Genomic DNA, 21,915 nt, shown 5'->3' with positions numbered 1-21,915 from the left:
TTTATGGGTTAACAATCAAGACACTCTCTGATCTGGACCAGTTGAAGCTCCCTTTTGGGTGACTCTAGGCTGGGTCAAAGTGACAACAGTTAGGGCTAGCTGGGACAGGAAAGGAGAGTGGTCAGTGTTTAGTGGCAGAAGGCGGGCTGGAGAGGAGGTCCTGCAGTTAGAGCTGCTCGCCTCCTGAGGACTGGAATGTAGGTCCATGTAACGAGCCAGTGGCCCCACCGCGAGGAACCTGACACATCTCTTAGCTTCTGTATATGCACCCACACACAAACAACAGACACTCAAGGCACACATACACACTCGTACACGTAAATAACTCAGATCTTTCTAAGTGAAAAACAATTACAGAGGACAAACACGTCTGATTTAAAAAAGAAATGGAAAAGGTGAGTGTTCCATGTGGAGACATTCGCCCTCATGAGTATTGATTTTCAAATGCCAGTCAGAACTGGAGACTTAGCTCAGGGGGAGCGCACACTCAGTGTGTAAGGCTTTTTATGTCCTGGCTCCAGAAGAGGCAGAATCCAACTTGAAAAGCAGAGGAAAACAACAGCAAGGACACGTTAAGTACTGGAAGGGGACAGTAGTGCAGCATGGATTTCCGATGACTAGTTTTTATGTTAGCGCACAGAAGTATGGGTCTGAGCGGGGTGTTTTTGCATGTGTAGTGTGACTGGGCTTGTGTGCCTGTGTTCCCTTCCCCCACTTCCCTCTTGTTTCCCCTCACCCCGCCCCCTCCTGCTTTCAAGTTACATGTACCCCGTCAGCCGCCCCTACCTTGACCCCAATCTCTTCCACCTCTCGAGGTCCCCTTCCCTCAAGTAGCAGCCTGTCCACTGGCTGTTCTTTCTGATCTGCTCTGCTGTCTCTGCTGAGTGACTTTTAAACAGCTCTGGAGTGTGCCGTGTGTAGAGAAAGCCCCGCTCCTTGAGAAGCCGAAACTGGAATGAAAGCATTAAGTGTCTCCTGTTCCCCCCCGGGTGAGTCTCTCTAGCGTGACCTGGTCCTTTGCTTCTGTCCCCGTAGTACGTGCCGAGCGCTCTTTGCTGCCCCAGCAGAGCCAGCATCCTGACTGGGAAATACCCACATAACCATCACGTGGTGAACAACACCCTGGAGGGGAACTGCAGCAGCAAGTCCTGGCAGAAGATCCAAGAGCCGAACACATTCCCAGCCATCCTCAGATCAATGTGCGGTTATCAAACCTTCTTTGCTGGGAAGTATTTAAACGAGGTCTGTTAAATGATCTTTTCCTTTTTTTTTTTTTTTTTTTAAGATTTATGTTATGAATACAGTGTTCTGTCTGCATGTATCCCTGCAGGCCAGAAGAGGGCACCAGATCTCATTACAGATGGTTGTCAGCCACCATGTGGGTGCTGGGAATTGAACCCAGGACCTCTGGAAGAGCAGCCAGTGCCTCTGAGCCATCTCTCCAGCCCCGTTTTCCTATCCTACATTGGCATTTAAGATGTGAATTAATGTATTTCCTGATAATTATTTTTCTCATTGGTGTCAATTCAAGTCATGGTATTAAAGGGTTTTGGCTATTTGCAGCTTTTCGCCAATCTGCCCATTAACTGGAAAAACACGTTATGTGCTTAGGCTCTGTAGTTGCTTTCCTTCTACACAGCCCCCACAGCTTTTATTAGAAGTTGCCCTGACCACTGTCCCATCTGTCCCCACTTCCCTGTTTCACCAGGGACTCTGGTCATGTGGCTGCCACAGTTTCCATTTCCTCTTTTTTTCAGCATCAAGCGTGGGCCTTTTGTTCCTAGACTCTGCCCAGGTTGTCTTGAAATCATTTCTGCATTCGCACAATTCACTCTATACCTCCCCTTTGACCTGCAGGGTGAGAACAGACTAAACGTGAGATTAGACTGGAGAAACTGTGATAAAGGACAGCGCCCTGTGGGCATGGAGGCTGTGGGGGCTGATGTGCTGGCCTCATGGGCCTAGAGGTGGTACCTCACTGTGAGCTGTCACCTCAAGTCCACCCCTTGGTCTCAGTTTTCTTAGCATCAGTGCTTAAAGTCAATGATGTATCGGGGATGTTTGGGTTTTCTCCAGGCTAAACTGGGGTGCAGAGACTGTGTGTGTTTATCACACCCTTTTCCTGCGGTAGTCAGGGGTCTTTATCTCTTCTGAATTTTCAGTGCCCCTTCCTCCCTGTCATTGAGGGGACCTGTGACCTATGGGCTTGAAGGAGGATGCGTCAGCTTGAGGGACGCTCTGTGGGGCTGGGGGCATTTGCACATTGACAGTCACTTGATGTGTGTGATGACGGGAATCCCGTAGTGCAGAGTTTGGGCTCAGAGATTCCATCCTGACTTTACTGGGCAGTGCTAAACTGCATTTAGCTAGGGGACAGTGTAGATTGGGCTTCAAAAGTAGATCTCATCAAGACAACTGAAGGAATAGCCCGTGGTCCAATTCTCTTGGCTGTTGCCACCAAGTGTCATTTAGACTTTTCTGTCGTAGCTCAGCACTCACCTCTTGAACAGTCTCACACAGCAAGCAGACGGTGAACGTTGGACTTTGTAAGCCACACATGCCATAGAGCTGTTGCACACTGCCGTTTTAGCATAGAGGCAGCTATGGAGTCTCATGAGTGTGTATGCCTGGCTGTGTCCAAATAAGACCATCTGCATTGAAATCTGAAGCTCGGCAGCTTACATTTCACAAGGTAGTTTCCTTTTGACCAGCTTGGTGTGTTTAAATGATTGAATGGCACCCTGGCCATTCAAAGCAGCTGGCAGGCCGGATTTAGCAGTGACCATAGTTACTGACTCCCGCTGAAGAATTGGCTTGGGTTAGGAAGTTCTTTATTCTTTAACTAGTTTGTATGTTTGGGGGAATTGTATGCCTGTTATGTTTCAGGCCCTGCCAAAAGGCGTTCTCGGTCACCTATTTCTTTCTAGTCTGGTCATGTCTAAAGAATCTAACATCCTGCTTGGCTGTCTTTTCAGTACGGAGCCCCAGATGCAGGTGGACTGGAGCACATTCCTCTGGGCTGGAGTTACTGGTATGCCTTGGTAAGTAACTATTAGGGTCAGTGGCAACTAGTCACGGCCCAGAGACACAAAATATGTATACTCATGGTTTGGTCCTGGTGCTGACATGTCTTGCTTTATGGGAAATTTTATCTCCTCAATGAAGTCTGCTGACTGGTGAGTCACTCCGTTCCGAGTGTTTTTCCTCCCATTAGAGGCCTGATCCATGTAATGAAACTCTGCTATCTATGATAATGTCCTCCAATATCCCCCAGACCCAATTCAGTGCTGACTTGGGCGGTTGTCCCTCTTTAAGCAATGCAGTGTAGTCCAGCAGGAAGTTCAGGCTTTGGATTTGTATGCTGACAAATCTTCCTTCCTCTTCTCTGTAGGAAAAGAACTCTAAGTACTATAACTACACCCTCTCTATCAACGGAAAGGCACGGAGACACGGTGAGAACTACAGCGTGGACTACCTGACAGACGTTCTGGTGAGTTCTTGAGCATATCAGCTCAGGCGCTGTGGCCTCCCCTTGCACTCAACTGAGTACCGTCTAGACAGCGTTTGGGTCTAATTTATGTCAGCAAACAGCAGTGCATAATGACTTGGTGTATCCGCCAAAATGCTTTCTTCCCCAGTCAGAAACCCACAGAGGATGTTTTTCTTCATATAAGCTAGCTCGAGTCTCATGCTCTCACAGGCCAGCAGTAAATGCCTCTCTCTCTGACTGTGGTAGCTGCCTCAGAGACTCTCCTCAGTTGTCCTTCAAGGGCCTCTGTGGGCAAGGCTGCGCACATGTAAATCATACTCAGGTAGAACTTCTTGTCCTGATATGTTTTTAATGGAAACCTTCCACGGGGTATTTATTTATTCACCAGACAGTCTAGCATGTAGTGCAGCGGTTGTTCCCTGATAAGTGAGCAAAGCCCAGTTCCTTGGAAGGCAGCCTCTTTACAGCAGAAATCTCACACCACGTGCCCTGGGGTATGATCGTGTACACGCATTCATGTGTTGCTCCGTGACGGGCTGATCATCTATTTCTTCATTAGGTGGATAGGTTAGACAGATGAGAAAGGTAAAGGGCAGCTTTGGTAGCTTTTGAGTAGAAACCTGAAAGGGGTTAGAGTGACCAGCAAAGACCAGGGAGGAGGCGGCCGGAGGGCCTTGGCCAAGCAGGAGCGAGCCTTGAAAAAAGCGCAGGACGCCGTAGAGAGAGCTAGTGGTGGGAAAGAGTGAAGGCACACACCCTCTAGAGTTAGTGCCGGGGGAGAAAAGCGGGCATGGATGAAATGACCGAAGGGTATGGGAACAGTTCTGACCCCCACCAGCAGGTGGGGAGGGGACGCAGCTCACGAGGCTTGACAGCAAGCGCCTTCACCTGCTGGGCCATCTCACTGGTCCTCAGCACGAAATAGCAACAGCCTAAGCTTCGTCAGTGCAAGCTAATGCTAAGACGGACAATTTACTGTTTCTTACTGTTGGGGAGCATAGAGAGGTCTTGTACATTTAAGGTCTCAGTTGCTTTCCTTGGTAGACTTCTCAAGGTGGTCAGCGCCGCCCATACCAAATGCTGCGAAATTTGTTAGAGGTTCACAGCCACACTGACCCTGAGTGCTCTCTCTGTCTACCAAGAGGCACGTCCCTGTTGGATGCACAGTTGCTAGCGGGGGGTAGATGACAACTGTCATCATGTATGTGTCAGGCCAATCTCTCCCTGGACTTCCTGGAGTACAAGTCTAACTCGGAGCCATTCTTCATGATGATCTCCACCCCGGCACCCCACTCACCCTGGACAGCTGCACCTCAGTACCAGAAGGCGTTCCAGAATGTCTTCGCACCGAGAAACAAGAACTTCAACATCCATGGGACGGTAGGTTCCTCCAACCCATGACGTAAGCTGCACTTGCTGGGTCAGCCGGCGGGGACATGAGCACTTGTCCCTAGTACAGCGTGTTCTCGGATAGACATAAAGTTCCTGCCACACATCCAGTGAGCCGCTAGAAGAGATTCCCCGGAATGGCAAAGACACTGCCTGATTGATTATAAGCATGTCTCCCGCCACCGCCTCTGTCCTGGTGGCTAAGACGTGTCTCTGGGGACATCTGCACTTGCAGCAGCCTTGGTGGGCCCAAGGCATGAGGAGAGGTGGCACCATGCAGTGCATGTAGATGGAAGCGTGAAATGGCAGGCTGCATGTTTAAACCACAGCCAAGCAGTTGCCTCATCAGCTAACCGCGCCTGTCTCAAGTTTTTCCTCTGTTTTCCTACCTAAGGTACCGCATGCCCCAGACTCCTAGGGCAAATCCCTTTAAGCCGTCCCTGAAACTTCAGATGGGAAAGGTCTTTCTCCCTCAGACAGAAGTCCTGTTCTTAGCAACTGAGACACTCCCCCACACCATTCTCTCCTGTTCACTCTCTTCCAAACCGTATTCCTCAGAGACGGTGTAGACCAGGCTGGCCTGAAACTCACAGTGACCCTCATGCTTCTGCCACCTAATTGCTGGGATTTAAGGCGTGTGCTACCGTGCCTGTCTCCTCAAAGTATCCTTTAGTTAGTCATACGTCCCTTGGCTGAGGGGGTAAGCAGGTCCCCGCTGCCTGAGTCTTACCTAGAAGCCACAGTACTTCTTTCTAATGGTACAAAATGAGTCAGAGGTGACGTCAGAGCCAGGAGCATCAGTTTCTGTCTGTGAGATGAGCAAGGTACTTCCCTCCTGGCCTCTTAAAGGGGGAGGTCTTATGCCTTCGATTACTGTAATATTAAAATAGAAGCATCTGGCTTACTACACACACACACACACACACACACACACACACACACACACACACACACACACACACACACCACAGACCTGGGCTTGTTAAATTAAAAGCTGGTTTAAACTAGTGGACCAGTCTCAATTCTGGGTTCCAGGAGCATGGCTAGAAGTCCCTGGGAGGAGCAGTAAGATGGAAAGCCTTGGGTTAGGTAAGTCGCCGCTGCAGGACTTTGCAGTCACATGGGATCTAATGTGAACCTCCGACAAGAGGACTGAAGATTGAATTTGTATTAACCAGAGAACAGTTTGTAGTTTGGTCACTTAGAGTCTTGTGGATACACAAAGAATCAGGTACATGTGGGGATATTTTTGTTACTTAAAATGTGGCTTTTATGTAAAGAAAATGGCCCCTCCAGAATTGAACTTAAAGGGGCTCTTGTTATTTTTTACCATTTCATTTTTATTTTTAAATGTTTATGTATGTGTGTCTCGGGTGTGGGTTTATGCTGTGGGTACAGTACTGAAGGAGGCCAGAAGGCGGCTCAGAGCCCCCAGAACTGGAGTTACAGGCATTTGTGAGCTGCCCTGTTAGGCTGCTGGGAACCACACTTGCGTGCTCTGCTAGTGCCGTATGAGCAGAGCTTGAGGTTTGAAACCCATGTGGCAGGGTTTTCCCCGGGATGTCAGTCTCTTGGGTTGACACGTCTGTGGAGAGTGGGGACCTACAGGCAAAACTTAGAGAGAGGTAAACTAGTACCTGCCCAATTGTAGTCATAGTTGACTACATACACAGTCAGGGTTACCAACTGAATGTCACTTTAGCTAGTGGCTTCCCTGTGGCACTCACTAGAGTCTCTAATCACTGCTGCCTACAAAAAAGTATCACGGTGTTTACCAGTGGGAGGCTGGTAGAGCAATGGAGTCCATCTGTCCATCTGCAAAGCTGCTGCTCGTAGCAGCCTGGGAAGAAGAGGCAGCCTGACGTGGCTTCAACAGCTTCTAGAACAGTGGATCTCAACCTTCCTAACCCTGGAACCCTTTAATACAGTTCTTGTGTTGTGGTGACCCCAACCATAACATTATTTTCATTGTTTTCTTTCTTTTTTGAGACTGTCCTGGAACTGGCTATTGTAGACCAGGCTGGTCTTGAACTCACAGAGATCTGCCTGTCTCTGCTTCCTGAGTGCTGGATTAAAGGCATGCGCCACCACCGCCCAGCTATAACGTTATTTTCGTTTCTACTTCATAACTGTAATTTTGCTACTGTTATGAATCTTAATGTAATATCTGATATGCAGGATAGCTAATATGTAACCCCAAAGGGATTGTCACTCACAGGTTGAGAACCACTGTTCTAGATAGCTTGCTAAGATGTGAATGATCGTTTGTCTTCTCTACTATGTGATGATGGCAGCTTGGTGTTAACATTGGTGTCTTCTGAATTTTAGAACAAGCACTGGCTAATTAGGCAAGCCAAGACTCCAATGACGAACTCTTCAATCCAGTTCTTAGATGACGCGTTCAGAAGGAGGTAAACACCCCACTCTGTTCTTGTGTGAATGGCTTTGAGAATGGGGATGGAACCACTGTTACCCTTGAGCAAACAGGGAGGCAGGCCAGCAGGAGAGGTGCCACCAGACACTGCCACCCCACAAGCAGGCGGGCATTCCTCTATGTTCACATGCATGAGGTGGTCTTTGGACCCCAAGATGACAAACTTAAACTATTTGCTTGAAAATCTTTTTCCCCAAGCTTAAAGAAAAGGTTACATAGAAATCAGCCCAGGGTTGGAGAGAAGGCTCAGAGGTTAAGAGCATTGACTGCTCTTCCAGAGGTCCTGAGTTCAATTTCCAGCAACCACATGGTGGCTCACAACCATCTAATGAGATCTGGTGCCTTCTTCTGGCTTGCAGAAAGACCACTGTATACATAATAAGTAAATAAAAAAGAAAGAAAGAAAGAAAGAAAGAAAGAAAGAAAGAAAGAAAGAAAGAAAGAAAGAAAGAAAGAAATCAGCCCAAATACTGAGCAGAGTATTTACCTTTGATGTTTGGAATTTGCAAGACTGCCATGTGTCCCAGCACAAAGGCAGCCTTAGGGAATATGAAAATACTGCTGTGTATCAATAAAACTTTATAAAAACAGTCAGTAGACAAGCTTTGGCGTTTTGCCTATAGGCCAGTGGCTTGTGCCTGGACCATTAAACAGTAGTGCAGTATATACTTATTTAAACCAATCTGTAGTAATCGATACTGAATTAACAACTGTCCTTTCTGAGTAGCTCTGTTCTTATACAGGAAAAAAAAATAAAGTTAGCTCATTGTTAAAAGGCTGATTTATTTCTTTGGAGACAGATTTGAAATGAAGTAATTATTGTGTTCTGGAATTCTTAATCTACCTTTTACAATGACAGTCTGGGGGACAGATAGAGCAGTTGCCGTTTGCTTTAGTAGGGTGAGTGTTTTGTGTAACATTGCCCCTGAAGTCCTGTTTCCTCCCTGTGCTGGTGCCCAGGTGGCAAACTCTGCTCTCGGTTGATGACCTTGTGGAGAAACTGGTAAAGAGATTGGATGGCACCGGTGAACTGGACAACACATACATCTTCTATACCTCAGACAATGGCTACCATACAGGTGAGCGGCAGGGTCAGCACTGCCGTCTGTGAGAGCACATCCCCTCTGTCAGCTGTGTGGTGGGAGGCCAGTGCTTCACAGCAGTGGACTGGCCAGGAGGAGACGCTTGCCCTCAGGACTCCTCATAGCAGGCATTTCCACCAGAGGGGCTGTTCCAGTGCTGAGCTGTCGGGGCTCAGGCAGGAGCAGAGAGTGTATTGACCATGTTAGAGACAAGCCATGGAAGAAGAGAAGATGAGCTCATCTGTAGGATGAGTGGAACTTGGGGTGGGACACAGAAAGTTGTCCTGCAAGCACAACTTTATTACTAAGTCTTGTAATCTAGGGGCTACTTCTGGTCTTTGAGAACTGCAGTCTGAGTGAACTCCATGCTCTAGCAAAAGACAAGTATTTTCTTCTTTCTATATGTCTGTGTGTTTTCTCTTGAGTTAACATGAGACTTGCTTTTGTTTGTGCAGATTGACTCAGCATTATTACTGTGAGAAGCTGGTGTGGCTGGGTGTGATGGTGTGTGCCTTTTGTATTACTTACTGAGAAGGCTAAGGCAGAAGGATTGCTTGAGTTTAGCAGCTTGAGGCCCGTGTGGTCAGCATAGACCCTGCCTCTTCATGGTGGGGCACTAATTAAAACCCCCTCCCGTCTTCCTGGTCCGCTTTTCAGCTGCAGATGGCCAGCACTGCATTCTTCCCGCCTTCCTCGTGGTTTTCTCTGTATGTGGGGGGGGGCAGGGTATCTGCAGTGCTGACAGTCAGACTGCACACACCAGGTGGGTGTTCTACCGCTGAGCTACATCCCAGCCCTTGGGTTCTTGATGAGGGTCTCTCTTTATCTCTCAAGTGACCTTAGCCTCATGACTGCCCTCCTTGGCCTCTGGAGTGTTGGGATTATGGTGTACCTTGGCACCCCAGACACTCGTGAATACACAAAAGGCTCCACCCGCAGCTAATTTATCATACAGATAAGTCCACATATGACCTGGAATTTTAAGCTCCTCTAAGTCTCAGTTGCTACTGACTTACTGAGAAAAGTGTTCCTTTTGTTCTATAGAGCAGTCCTTACTCTGGATTTGGCCAGTTACCATCTGATGAGGCCTTGCTTGTTCATTTCTACTCAGAATTTCCTGTAGGTTGGTCTGAGATCTGGAGACCTGACACATGTTAATGTCTTCAGACCAGGAGCCGCCCCAGTGATACTGTGGTATACTTCCCAACTCATCAAGTTTGTGAGGTGCGGTGTCTGACTGTCCTCCTGGGGACAAGAGTGCGGATCAATGGCCCAGCTGATCTAACCTGGTCCCTTCCTCCAAACCTGTTCTTGGGATTCCCTTTGAAAGCTGTTGCTAAAGCCTCCTCAAACTGAGCTGTGCGAATGTTGATGTCCTCGTTCTGTCCCCATCGTGGGTGTGGAATCCCTCAGAAGGGCCTTTCTCTTTCATGCCAGTGCATCAGGGGGACGGAGTACGTTCCTCTCTTACGTGGCAGTGTTTGGAGTGACATGAGTCACCTGGGATCAGGTCACCTGTGCATACATGCTTACGTATTTGTTTCTCGTTCCTTCCCAGACATTATTTTCCTCCATTCGTCCTGTTTAGAACATGTCCTTTTTAGTTACTTATCTGGAGAAGGTAAACTCAATTATTTTTCCTGTCTGTGGTAAGAAGAAACCCAGGCAAGTTTACACTTTGTTATAAAACCAGGAATTAAGGGGCTTGAGAGTGCCTCGGTGGTTAAGTAGAGCACTTCCCAGAGGACCTGAGTTCAGTTCCCAGGACCCATGCCAGGTGATGTGTAATTCCAGCTGCCCCTCTAGCCTTCTAGGGCTGCACCCATGTGGCATACATTGAGCAGATACACACACACACAGCACCTAAGTAAACAATAAGTCTTAAAACAGCATCTTTGTGGTTTTTCAGCGCCTCAGATGTGTTGCACACCTGTCCTGGCTCTGCGTTGACTTTGAACTTTTGTTTCAGGGCAGTTCTCTTTGCCAATAGACAAAAGACAACTGTATGAGTTTGATATCAAAGTCCCACTGTTGGTTCGAGGGCCTGGGATCAAACCAAACCAGACAAGCAAGGTAGGTGCCTGACCGCAGCTGGCCCCGTGTATAGGTGGCACTTGCCTAGAGAAACCAGCAGTCACTCCTGGAGAGGAAGGCTGGTTGGTGAATGTCTTTGCCTTTGTGAACCTTGGAGAGAGTGGCTTTTTTGTCCTCCAACTGTCTACTGCCCTCTGTGAGTGTGTTCCCACTGCCACATGGATGTCACATCTGCATGCACAGCTGTGGTTCAAGATTTACTTCCAGCACTAGTGACTCTCATGAGGATCACCATCAGAAATTGTGTGAAGTTTCCGTGTGTGTGTGTGTGTGTGTGTGTGTGTGTGTGTGTGCGCGTGTGTGTGTGCGCGTGTGTGTGCGTGTGTGCACGCGTGCGTAGGTACTCACAAAGGCCAGAACAGGGTGTCAGATCCCCTGGAATAGTAGTTCTCAACCTGTGGGTCACAACCCCTTTGGAGGTCACACCGGATATCCTGCATATCAGATATTTATATTACAATTCAAAACAGCAGCAAAGTTACAGTTATGAAGTAATAACGAAATAGTTTTTGTTGGGGGTCACCACACATGAGAAACTGTATTAGAGGGTTGCCGTGTTAGGAAGGTTGAGAACCGCTGCCCTAGAACTAGAGTTGCAGGGCGTTGTGAGCCACGCAGTGTAGGTGCTGGGAGTTGAACTCAAGTTCACTGGAAGAGCAGCAAGTGCTGTTAGCCATTGAGCGGTCTCTCCAGCCGCCTTCCTCTCTACCAGTGTCACTGGGTGGAACCCTGGCATCTTCTAGATAGAGAAGCCAAGGGCAGATCCACCTGCAGCAGCTCACCTTTGGTGGTGCTAGACTCTCGTGTGCTCCAAGCTCTTTTGCCAAATGGGCCCTTGGTGCCTTCTGGGGTGGGATGTGACCTGCCTTAGGTAGCCTTACAAGGTGTTTAATATCAGAGCTTAGCCAGGTGGCGCACGCTTTAACCCAGCACTCGAGAGCCAGAGGCAGGCAGATCTCTGTTGAGTTCAAGACCAGCCTGGTCTACAAGAGCTAGATCCAAAACCACAGAGAAACCCTGTCTTGAAAAACCACAATATATATATCAGAGCTTAAGTGGACCCTGTCTGTGTTCCGAGAGCACATCTCCTTGTTTTCAGTAATTTTGAGGGTAGGGGTCAACTCAGTTTTCTTTTGAATTTTCTGCTCATTATTGTATCCACCAAAGGTCTCTAGGCCCCTCATACAGTGTGAACATTTTGAAGCCCTCTGCCTCACAGGCAAAAACCCTTAGAGAAGACATAGTAATTACATGTATGTGGGAAGAAAGTTTCCTGGGAACATGTGTGTTTGTGGTACTTAAATCGTAGTGGTGGGTACTAGTTTCAACAGGCCTTGCCATTGAGCAAAGTTCACTGGAAAAGTCTCCCATCGTGCAACTCTGGAATTGGAAGTGGGTTTTGGTGAGACTGGCAGTCGCCATTTTCATTCTGGTTTTTTATTGTGTTAGTATTTACAGTTCATCTTACACTCTGCTTTGACTACCCCATTACCTATGGGCCGGGCTCCTCTCACCTCCTGAACTCTCGGGCTCATGTTTCTCCTGCTCTGGTGATCTCTTCTGTACTTCTATTCAGACTTGCCAGCTGTCAGCCAGGCTGCTCGGGTCACCCTGGGGGTCTGGCAGGGAGGAAACTGACCCATGTTTGTAGGTCTTGCTCATCTCTGGGGACAGCTCTGCTGAGCTTTTTCAGTGACATACGGATCGCTGCTCCCTGAATTATCTCCATGGAATGGTAGCCCACGACAGCTGCTGAGACACTAATGGATTCAGCACCAGGTTGTGCATTGCTAGTTCTCCAGCTACCAGGAAATACGAGCCCCAATGAACAATGCCTTGAAGGTGTTCTGCTTTTCATACAGGCCCTTCTGGTTTGGTTTTAAATTAAAAATGACAGTTAATTGATTTTTTTTAATTTCCCTGTTTGGCTGCCTCAATAAGTTTTCTCCACAGTTTCAAAGACTTATTTTGGGTGTGTGTGTGTACGGGCCAGAGGACAGCCTCAGGTGGTGATCCTTGGGAGCTGCTCTCCTTGTTTTGAGACAGGGTCTCACTATGTATCCCTGGCTGTTGTAGAACTCCCTCTGTAGACCAACCTGGTCTCTGTCTCACAGATATCCATCCGCCTTCCTCCTCCTCCCAAGTGCTGGGATTTTAAAGGCGTGTACAACCGGGTCTGTCTTCTCTGCTTTCTGTCCTGGAGCTCATCCTGCAGGCTAAGCTACTTTGTTCCTCAGAATCAATATGGAAAACCCTGGGATCCCAGCACAGAGGAGGTGGGAGGTGGAGCCCAGAGGCTAGTCAGCCTAACCAATCAGTAAGCCCCAGCCAGGCCAATGAGAAACTGTCTTAGGAAAGCCACACCTGAGGTCCTCTGGCTTACACACACACACACACACACACACACACACACACTAAAGTTTTATTTTTGTGTGTGTGTTAAAACTGACAGCCCCCACTGTATGTAAAAGGAACTGTGCTGGTTTGGGTCCTTGGGAGAATTGAATACAGAAATTGTTTGTATGTTTGTATGTATTGTGTGTATAAGTATATTGTGTGCATGCTTGTGTCGTGGCGCACATGTCGGGACAGCTTGGGGAAGTGGGTTGATTCTCTTTCTACCATGTGGGGCCCAGGATTGAATTTAGGGCATCAAGCTTGGTGATCTTTACCCTCTGGGCCATCTCATGGGCCCTAGAATGTTTCCGTTATAACAAGTGTTTTGTGCTCTTTAAGGAAATTTGTTGGTCAATTACAGTAAGTTTTCTGCAGCCTTCCTGGCCTATGGCAAGACCAGGCAAGTGGTACCCACCTGTAATCCGGCACCGAGGAGGCTGAAGCTGGAGGGTCACTAGTGTGAGACTAGGCTGGGCTATCCGGCATACCCTAGCTAGGTCAACAGGACGGTGGGGTAGCATTGTCACTTTGAAAACTATAAACTGATGAGCTCATCTTCCGTGGTGTCAGCAAACATCCAACTTTGAGACTTCAAAAAAGTGTTTGTGGGTAGGGGAACGCCTACTCTACATAGTAAGCTCCAGAACAGCCAGGACTACATAGAAAAAAAAAGCGTTAGTGGGGCTAGAGCAACGGCTCAGCAGTTAAGAACAGTTGTTGCTCTTGCAGAGGACCCGGGTTCAGTTCCCAGCACCCACAGCAGTGGCTCACAACCATTTGTAGCTTCAGTTCCAGGGGAATCTGTCGCCTTCTTCTGGCACTGCATGAGTGTGGTGCATTTACATCTGTGCTGGCAAAACACCCATACACGTAAACTAGAAATACATAAATCTTTTGAAAAATGTCAGGAATACATGTGAGGCCAAATTTAGTGAACGAATGTGGATGTCAAGTTGGAAAATAATTGATTTGCAGCAATGGTCAGCAATGCCCCCATCGCTCATGATAAGGGAATTACAGAAGTGTTTTCAGATGTCTGCTAATGACCTCGTGGTAAGATGAATGCACAGCTGCCCGAATGCGTTTGTGTATACACTTGATAAGCCTTGCGTCTGAAGTTGTAGTTGCGTGTCGGGAGCTGGGATGAGAGAACGGTTATCAGAGAGCGATGGTGCCGTGGGTTTCTGATGAGATGACAAAGGAAGGCGAGACCGACTGTATCCCAGACTGTTTTCCTCACTCGTGCAGATGCTGGTCTCAAATATTGACTTGGGCCCCACCATCTTGGACCTTGCCGGCTATGACCTGAATAGGACACAGATGGATGGGGTATCCTTACTGCCCATTCTGGTGAGTAGGAAGCTAACAGCCAAAAGAGCCAGAACCCTGGTTTAAACCCCAGGTGTCTCTAACCGTGTGGTGAGAGTTTTCCTAAAGGAAAGACTGACTGGACCCCTTGTCACTTTCAACCTTCGAATTCTCTTTGTCCTCATTCCCCAACCCCCAGGGGATGGAGTGGGAGGATGAACAAACCTAAGATGACTAACAGGTGCAAAGCAATATTTGCAGCTTACATACCAGAGGATAGTTGAAGGCGTGTGAAGTCTTAGAGACGCTGACATCTAGAGATGAACGGGAAAAGGCCAAAGACCGGCCAGAAACAGTACTTACGTCCTGCTCACAGCTTCCTCGGCATGGATGCCCCTCTGGTGCTTGTAGTGTGTGTGAGACCCTGGTTCAGTCACTAGCACCAGGAGAAGTATTCCCAGGGCTTGAGATGGTGGGTTTCAGGCAAGCTGCCGTCTGCTGTTGAGGACGACCTTAGGCTGACGGAAGCCGCATTCTCATCTGGCCTGCTTCTACCCTTTCCTGTTCACCTCTAGATCCTGACCTTGGCTGACCTCTGGAGCACAGCCTTGCTCTGTCCTTCCTACCCATTCCCTGATACTCAGAGAGAGGGGCTCAGTCATTCCTGGGGCCTCCTGGCATTTAGGCCCTGGCTGTCCACCCCATCCCGTTCCTGCTTCCTCCTCTTGAAAGCTGGGGGTCATGACCCATCTGGATCTTCATTCTCTGCTACCTGAATTCATCTACTTTTGCTCTCAGACTTGCTCCTGTTTTCCAGTGTGTGTTTCCAATGCTACACCTGTCTCCACACCACGGATGTACAGCAGAGCAATCGTGATGTGTGGGTTGTACTCCAAGCCCGCAGCTGCACTCCGCCTCTCAGGCCTGCCCAGGGAAGGCCTGCCCTCTCAGCTGGGCACCATTTGCCTGATCTGGAGCAGCCTGCACCACCGCCAGCTTCTATTCTGTCACGTGCTGCCCTGGAAAGGAACGATAACACAGTCTGAGCCGCTGACCGGCCCTTTAAAGACTATAAAGCCAGAAATGACAGTAGTGGTTTTCCCACATGTCCACTCATCATTCCCTTTAGTGACACAGTCGGAAGGACTCATCCTTACCCATCCACCTTTGCTCTTCTTTCTAGAAAGGGGCCAGTAACTTAACCTGGAGGTCCGACATCCTGGTGGAATATCAAGGAGAAGGCCGTAATGTCACCGACCCGACCTGTCCGTCCTTGAGCCCTGGAGTATCCGTGAGTAGCCGCTTGTCTGGGGGGCAGCTTTCTCGCCACACGGCAGATGCTGGTTAGCCACTTCAGTCACCTCAGTGATGCTGCCGGCATCGGGCTCCGCCCACTTTACCCACTCTGCCTGGAACCGTTCTGCTAGGGCATGCTGTCAGAGGAACTGATGGAGATGGGGTTTGCTCCGTGTGCCTTCACGGGTGGCGTGCACTGGCGGCAACCAGGCAGATGGAGTCCATGTTGACCTGGCTGTGGGGAGTTGAGCATTGCTCCTCCTGACACTAAAGTGTCTGAGTAAAGGACCCAGCGCAGTGTGGGCGTACACCTTTAGTCCTAGGTCTTGGAAGGCGAAGACGAGTGGATCTCTGAGAGCCAGGCCAGCAAGGGCTACATAGTGAGACCCTGGGGTGTGTTTTTGTTTTTTTCTAAAGTGTGTGTGTAAAGAATACAACACAACCAACCGTGGCCTAGCAGAGCCTGTGGAAAACATGGGGTTTGACCCTTCGTAGTGCTGAGATCTCGGGGTGCTCTCTGCATTTTTCTTATCACCCCAGGATGACTGTTCCAGACTGTCCTTGAGAGAGACTCATTTGATAGCTGGTCCCCCTCCCTGGTGGCTGACTTGAGTCAGCCTGTACCTGTGTTGCCAACAGAGACTTTGCTATGTCAGAGCATTCCTGTTTAACTTGTCAACTATTCCTCCAGCAATGTTTCCCCGACTGTGTGTGTGAAGACGCTTACAACAATACCTATGCTTGTGTGAGGACACTGTCGTCACTGTGGAACCTACAGTATTGCGAGTTTGATGACCAGGAGGTAAGGAGGACTCGAGCCTGGTCACCTCCTCCACCCCACCCCTTGTCTATGGCCAGTGTTCAGTTGCTTGGGCCTGGTGGCATAAAGCCAATCCCAGAGCATGTGACCCAGGGAAGATGTCCCCTGACATCTCCTGCAGTTCACAAGACAGTCTCATATGGGCAGCTTCATTGATTTTTCTCAATGGAGTCTTCTCTGGTCTACACACCCTCACACACTGTAAACGCACAGTTGACCTTTCAGAAGGACACACACCTGTGGCTTCCTTGGTACTGGGGCTGCAAGTGCCGCCCTTCAACATCTACAGAGGATCTGGGGCATTCCCAGCAGGCTGGCCAGCTTGTCACCCATGCAGAAGCTCCCTCTGCTCACACAGCCAGCACAGGGCAATGCTATCTGTTATGAGAGTGGGGGACACAGGCCGAGAAGGGCCATCCTTGGGAGAAGGTGGGGCTTGAGCCACACTGATGACTGTGTGTCACCTGAAGGATGGATCCTCTGGACACCAGGCCTTGCAGAGTCACACTGGTGTTCAGCATATGCTCTTCTGGCCCCCTCCTCCTGGCTCACCTGTGCTCCTACTAGTGGACTCTCCCTTCCTTCCAGCTCATCAGTACATTGAGCAAGAAAGTGGGCTTCACTCAAACTGAGCTGCCCTTCCCATGTTTCTGTTTGATACTGTTGAGTGGTAATTAGAAGGAGCGTTTACCTCCCGTGTCCTGGAAAACAGTATGCGGATTAGAGGGGGAAGTACTGACTGCAGTCTACCATTAGAAACAATACAGTAAGGGCTGGAGAGATGGGTCAGAGTTTAAGAGCACTGGCTGCTCTTGCAGAGGTCCTGAGTTCAATTCCCAGCAACCACATGATAGCTCACAACTATATGTAATGAGATCTGGCGCCCTCTTCTGGCATGCAGGCACACATGCAGACAGAACACTGTATATATAACAAATACATCTCTTTAAAAACAACTTTTTAAAATAAGAAATGGCTTGGTGGTGGCGTATACCTTTAATCCCAGCACTCGGGAGGTAGAGGCAGACAGATCTCTGTGAGTTTGAGACCAGCCTGGTCTACAGAGCGAGTTCCAGGGCAGCCAGAGCTGCTTCACAGAGAAACCCTGGGGGCGGGGGATTAGTAATACTTTCTCAATATATCTTTGCTCTTTTCTTTCCTCTTTCATTTCTGTCTCTAGGTGTTCGTAGAAGTCTATAATATAACTGCAGATCCAGACCAAATCACCAACATTGCAAAAACTATAGACCCAGAGCTCCTGGGAAAGATGAACTATCGGTTGATGATGCTTCAGTCCTGTTCGGGGCCAACCTGCCGCACTCCAGGGGTTTTTGACCCTGGGTAAGTGTCCCCCACCTTCAGTCACTTCGCTGCTGTCTCCAGAGCTCACATGCTTTTCTGGGAGACAAAGGGAGGCTATTGGCTGCTGTGTTTACTCTTCTGCTTTCTGAGGAAATGCTGTGTTCTTGCTGAGTCAGCTTGTTAAGCTGGAGTTGGCTCTCTACTGCCCGTGGCTGTGGCCCCTCTTTCCTGTCCCCAGAGTTCTGCTTGGTCAAACAGTCAGCTCTAGCTCAGTGCTGCCCCAGTCCCAGCGCTTCCAAGAGCAGACCGCTTCATTTCTTGGAAATCCGAAGTGTGAACTCAGATGCTAAAACAGACCCCACTACAGTGTGTTGACTGAACGGCAGTGCCCAACTCTCAACTGCAAGGTCATATGTGCCTCACTCTCTGGATCCCGTCTCAGGACACCGGCAGCCAAGAGGCATGCTGTTGTTATTTCATCTCTTATAAGTGGTCTCGTGGGGGTGAGGGAGGGGAGGTTGCCAGGTGATGGCAAGGTGTAACTTAGCCTTCTTCACGTTGGATTTATGTGGTCTCCGAGTTAGAGATGAATGACGATGAGAGACTAGGTCATGGAGTGACTTACATAATACACATGCAGCCACAAACAGAGTCCATGCTCACAGTGGAGCACCCCGCGTCTCATGGGGCCTCTGGTCAGGCCCAGCTTGGAGTTCTTTCTTTGTTCTGAGACAGGTCTCTGTATTAGCCAGGCTGCCTCTGCCTCCTGGGTGCTGCTGGGATTAAAGGTGCACTACTATGCCTTGCTAACGTGAAAAGAAAATTTAAACAGCGAGGCAGCATAAAAGACAGTGTTTGTCGTTGTATCATCTATCTTTAACAAGTGACTGTAGTGAAGCTAGTCAGTCATTCTCTGTCCGGCCTCCACCCTCTGAGTAGGTTGTTCTCAAAAGCAGACGTCTGGCTCACGCAGGCCAACTTTGTGATTCAATGCCTTTAACCATATATTCTGGCCATGGGACTCTAAAACCAGGGTCTAACTAATCCATCGAAAGGAGAGAGAAGGACTTTCTAGGACTAGGACATGTGGCCAACCACCCTGTGTCTCTGCTGCTGGAGCACAGACCAGCCAGAGCAGGGTGACTATACAGGAGGAAGAGACCTGAGCCTGCAGGGTGCTCTGAGGAGTCAGCACAGCCACCCGGATGCTGTATCCATCAGCACTCTCCTCCCTTAGCCCTCCTGCCTGTAATCCCAGCACGCAGGAGATTGAGACAGCAGATCTGTGAGTTCGAGGACAGCCTGGTCTACATAGATATTTCAGATATTTCCAGGCCAGCCAGGGCTGTGTAGAGTTTTGTTTTTTTAAGAACCTCCTTTTTACCGTTAACCTTGTTCTCTCACAGCTTGTGTGGAAATATCTCACCTTCAGAAACCATGTTTATATTACAGCCTCCCCCTCCTGCCTGCTTTCTGCTGAAGAGTATGCCGTCAAAGTCCTCGTGGCTAGCTAGAGTTCATGTAACATCCTTCTTTTCCTTCCCTCAGATACAGGTTTGACCTGCGTCTCATGTTCAACAATCACGGCAGCGTCAGAACGAGAAGGTTCTCGAAGCACCCTCTGTAGTGACGGTGCCCAGCCTCTGCAGTTGGATCCTCGTACACCCCTTTCTCACGAAGTGGTTGTAGTAGGAACCCACGCCCAGAAGAGCTCTGGCCTGGCTGTTTCAAGTCCTGTTTGAAAAATAACCGGGTCAGCTGATTTCCAGTACTGTGAATCCAATCCCATGTCAGAAGTGGCTGACCCTGTCTCTTCCTTCAAATGACAGCCAACACTCCTGAGGTCTTTGTCCTCTCCATGTCCCTTCATCTTGGGTGGGTACAGTCTGTAATGATCCCACATGGTCAAGTCTGAATCTGTAAAACTGTTGCGATAAAATGGCAATACTTTAGGGCAGAAAGAAAAGGCCTTTTGGAGTGTACCTAACCCCCAGGTCAACAGCCCTGTATAGCATTCAGACTGAGCCCTTTGCCATCACACACATACACAGCCCTGGAAAGAACTGTTTGTGGAGATGTAGAGACATGATGTTTATAACATCCACCATGATGTGGTAAATGTGCAGCTTGTCACCCAAGCTCTGCTCCAGTTTGCTGGAACCCTGGGCTGTGCTAGTACAGAGCAGGCTGCATGGGGTCAGAAGCCTGAGCTCTAGAAGCCGGTAGCTCTTCAGTGGCTCCAGCTCACCGGTGAGAGCTCCAAAGCACCAGGGAGAAGGCACACCACGGGGCAGGGCAGCACACTTCCCAGGTGGCCCTGGGGTGAGCAGGCTGGAGGCTGCCCATGGAAGTGCCTGTCCTGAGGAGGGGTCTCATGCGTCAGTGCCACAAATGACATCGTTGTGACTGGCTGCCCTTGTCATTAAAAACATTACAGCGTCTCATGGTTGCTGTAAAGGGCCAACCAGCTACTTCCCCCCCCCCTCCTTTGACAGCTCTTGAGTTTCCAGAGTCTTGAATAACTAGGGATCCAGTCAGTGTTCCCCTGTCTAAGGCTCCTGGCTGCCTGGAGCCATGTCCTCCTGTTCCTTAGCTTAAAGATCAGTTCACTCTGACATTCCCCAGAAGGGCTGGTTGCTCCTAGGACAGCAAAGTGTGGTTGGAGCCCGCTCTGCTCAAGCAGGGGGTGATTTTAGCTTTACACAGCCTCCCTCCAGCTTAAACACTTGGACCCACAGCTGGAAGTCGCTTTGGGGGTCCCAGAGGCCATGTTGGGGTAATAGCCTCTACCTCATGTGACCACAACAACTGCAGTGACACTGAGAGACACAGGCAATGGAAGGGACACCTCTGTTGTAGCTGCTCTAGAGGGGAAAAACATTTTAAATTACGAAAGTGAATGTGGGTACTGGCTTCAATCACTCCACTTTGATTCTAAACACCATCAGCCACTAGTGGAAGTTGACGTAGTTGTTCCCAAATAAAAAGTAACCCGCTCGTACCAGGCCTTGGACTGTGATGTCATATTCTTCAGCTTTGTGGCTGGCTCCTAGAAGCAGGTGAAGTCAGAGTGACAAGTCAGCTGCCAGTCGCGTTTCTACCTCGCTGCCCTTACATTCAGGTGACACGTGCGGGTGGTGGGACATGGTAAGGTCCCCGATACCTCTCAGTTGTGGGACGGTTCCTGCTAACACTGGAGTGGAGCTCGGTTTATCCTAACAGATGGCAACACGCACGGCTTCCCATCTACAAGGGACGCCCTGCAAGAGCCTTGTAATCTGGACTCAAGCGAATTCGGCCGTGTCCGCCGGTGCTCTTCAAAACAGAGAACCGTAAAACCGATCTGGAATGTGGGCTTTGCCTTACAAGATTTCCTGCTTTAAAACTGTCCCTCAGACACAATTTCTCAGTAGGGGAACCTCTCAGAGTGTCTTTGGGTCTAACAAAGGGTACTGTTGCAAACACCTTTTGAATTGTCAGTGCAAAGTTCTTGTATGAAATAGTAAGGGTGGCTATGGCAGTTACACCTTAACCTGTGAGAAATAACCCTAAACTTGTAACTATCTACAGACAATTTCTTTTTTTTTTTTTTTAATAAAAGAAAACGGGCAAGATTCCTCGAGAGAAAGCAGAGGGTACCTCAGCCGAGCACCACTGGGGTAGACGGTCCACTGCGGTCGTAGCTCACCAGCATGCTATCTATGTTCAATGGACTTTGTAAATTCCTTCATTAGCGTCACCTGTTGTAGAAGCCACTCTGCCCTGGCTGTCACCCCACTCACTTAGGAAGTGACCTTTGAAGGACCCTGTCACTGCTGCACTTTTCAATGAATTAAAACGACTTCTGTTTTAGTGGGAATGTGTCTTTTGTTTTGGTCCACAAGTTGCAATCCTCACAAGGTCTAAGAAGGTGGCTGCTTCATGGGGTCTGCGGTGGCTTTTTTCGTGCTAGGAACCAAACTCGGGGCTGAAATACATATTAATTAGGTCAGCCCTGCCCCAACCAGATACCCTTGTAGCTGCTGTGTAGTATTAATCACTACCTAGCAGTGAAAATGGACCATTTCCTCATCTATGGTTCCACCTGGGAAGCTCACATACCACTCCTGACAAATCATCGGGGCCCGGGAAGACAGCTCAGTAGCCAGGAACACTTCAGTTCCCAGCACCCACATGGGTAGCCAACAACCAGCTGTAACTAGCTCAGGGGATCAAGTGCCTCTCTGACCGCCACAGCCTCCTGCATGCACACAAATGCGCATAAAACCGTTTTAAAGGAAAAGACATCCTGATAGACCATGGC

The 21,915-nt window shown here is 49.0% G+C and overlaps 1 protein-coding gene across 1 annotated transcript in view; it reads left to right on the top strand.

The window, feature by feature from the left end:
• Nucleotides 1–21,471, top strand: part of Gns (glucosamine (N-acetyl)-6-sulfatase) — a 30,460-nt gene extending 8,989 nt beyond the window's left edge. Inside the window, exons 3-14 of the mRNA XM_040754804.1 lie at nucleotides 1,036–1,242; nucleotides 2,976–3,041; nucleotides 3,392–3,490; nucleotides 4,703–4,870; nucleotides 7,208–7,290; nucleotides 8,274–8,392; nucleotides 10,365–10,468; nucleotides 14,135–14,236; nucleotides 15,378–15,485; nucleotides 16,182–16,292; nucleotides 17,491–17,651; nucleotides 19,161–21,471. Coding sequence (XP_040610738.1) covers nucleotides 1,036–1,242; nucleotides 2,976–3,041; nucleotides 3,392–3,490; nucleotides 4,703–4,870; nucleotides 7,208–7,290; nucleotides 8,274–8,392; nucleotides 10,365–10,468; nucleotides 14,135–14,236; nucleotides 15,378–15,485; nucleotides 16,182–16,292; nucleotides 17,491–17,651; nucleotides 19,161–19,239 — 1,407 coding nt within the window. The 3' untranslated portion in view covers nucleotides 19,240–21,471. The remainder of the gene's footprint in view (nucleotides 1–1,035; nucleotides 1,243–2,975; nucleotides 3,042–3,391; nucleotides 3,491–4,702; nucleotides 4,871–7,207; nucleotides 7,291–8,273; nucleotides 8,393–10,364; nucleotides 10,469–14,134; nucleotides 14,237–15,377; nucleotides 15,486–16,181; nucleotides 16,293–17,490; nucleotides 17,652–19,160) is intronic.
• Nucleotides 21,472–21,915: the final 444 nt, after the last annotated feature.

Source organism: Mesocricetus auratus, unplaced genomic scaffold (assembly GCF_017639785.1).
Source record: "Mesocricetus auratus isolate SY011 unplaced genomic scaffold, BCM_Maur_2.0 Super-Scaffold_100011, whole genome shotgun sequence".
In the NCBI taxonomy this organism is placed as follows: domain Eukaryota; kingdom Metazoa; phylum Chordata; class Mammalia; order Rodentia; family Cricetidae; genus Mesocricetus; species Mesocricetus auratus.
The sequence above is the reverse complement of the archived record's forward strand: the minus strand, read 5'-3'. Positions and strand labels throughout refer to the sequence as shown.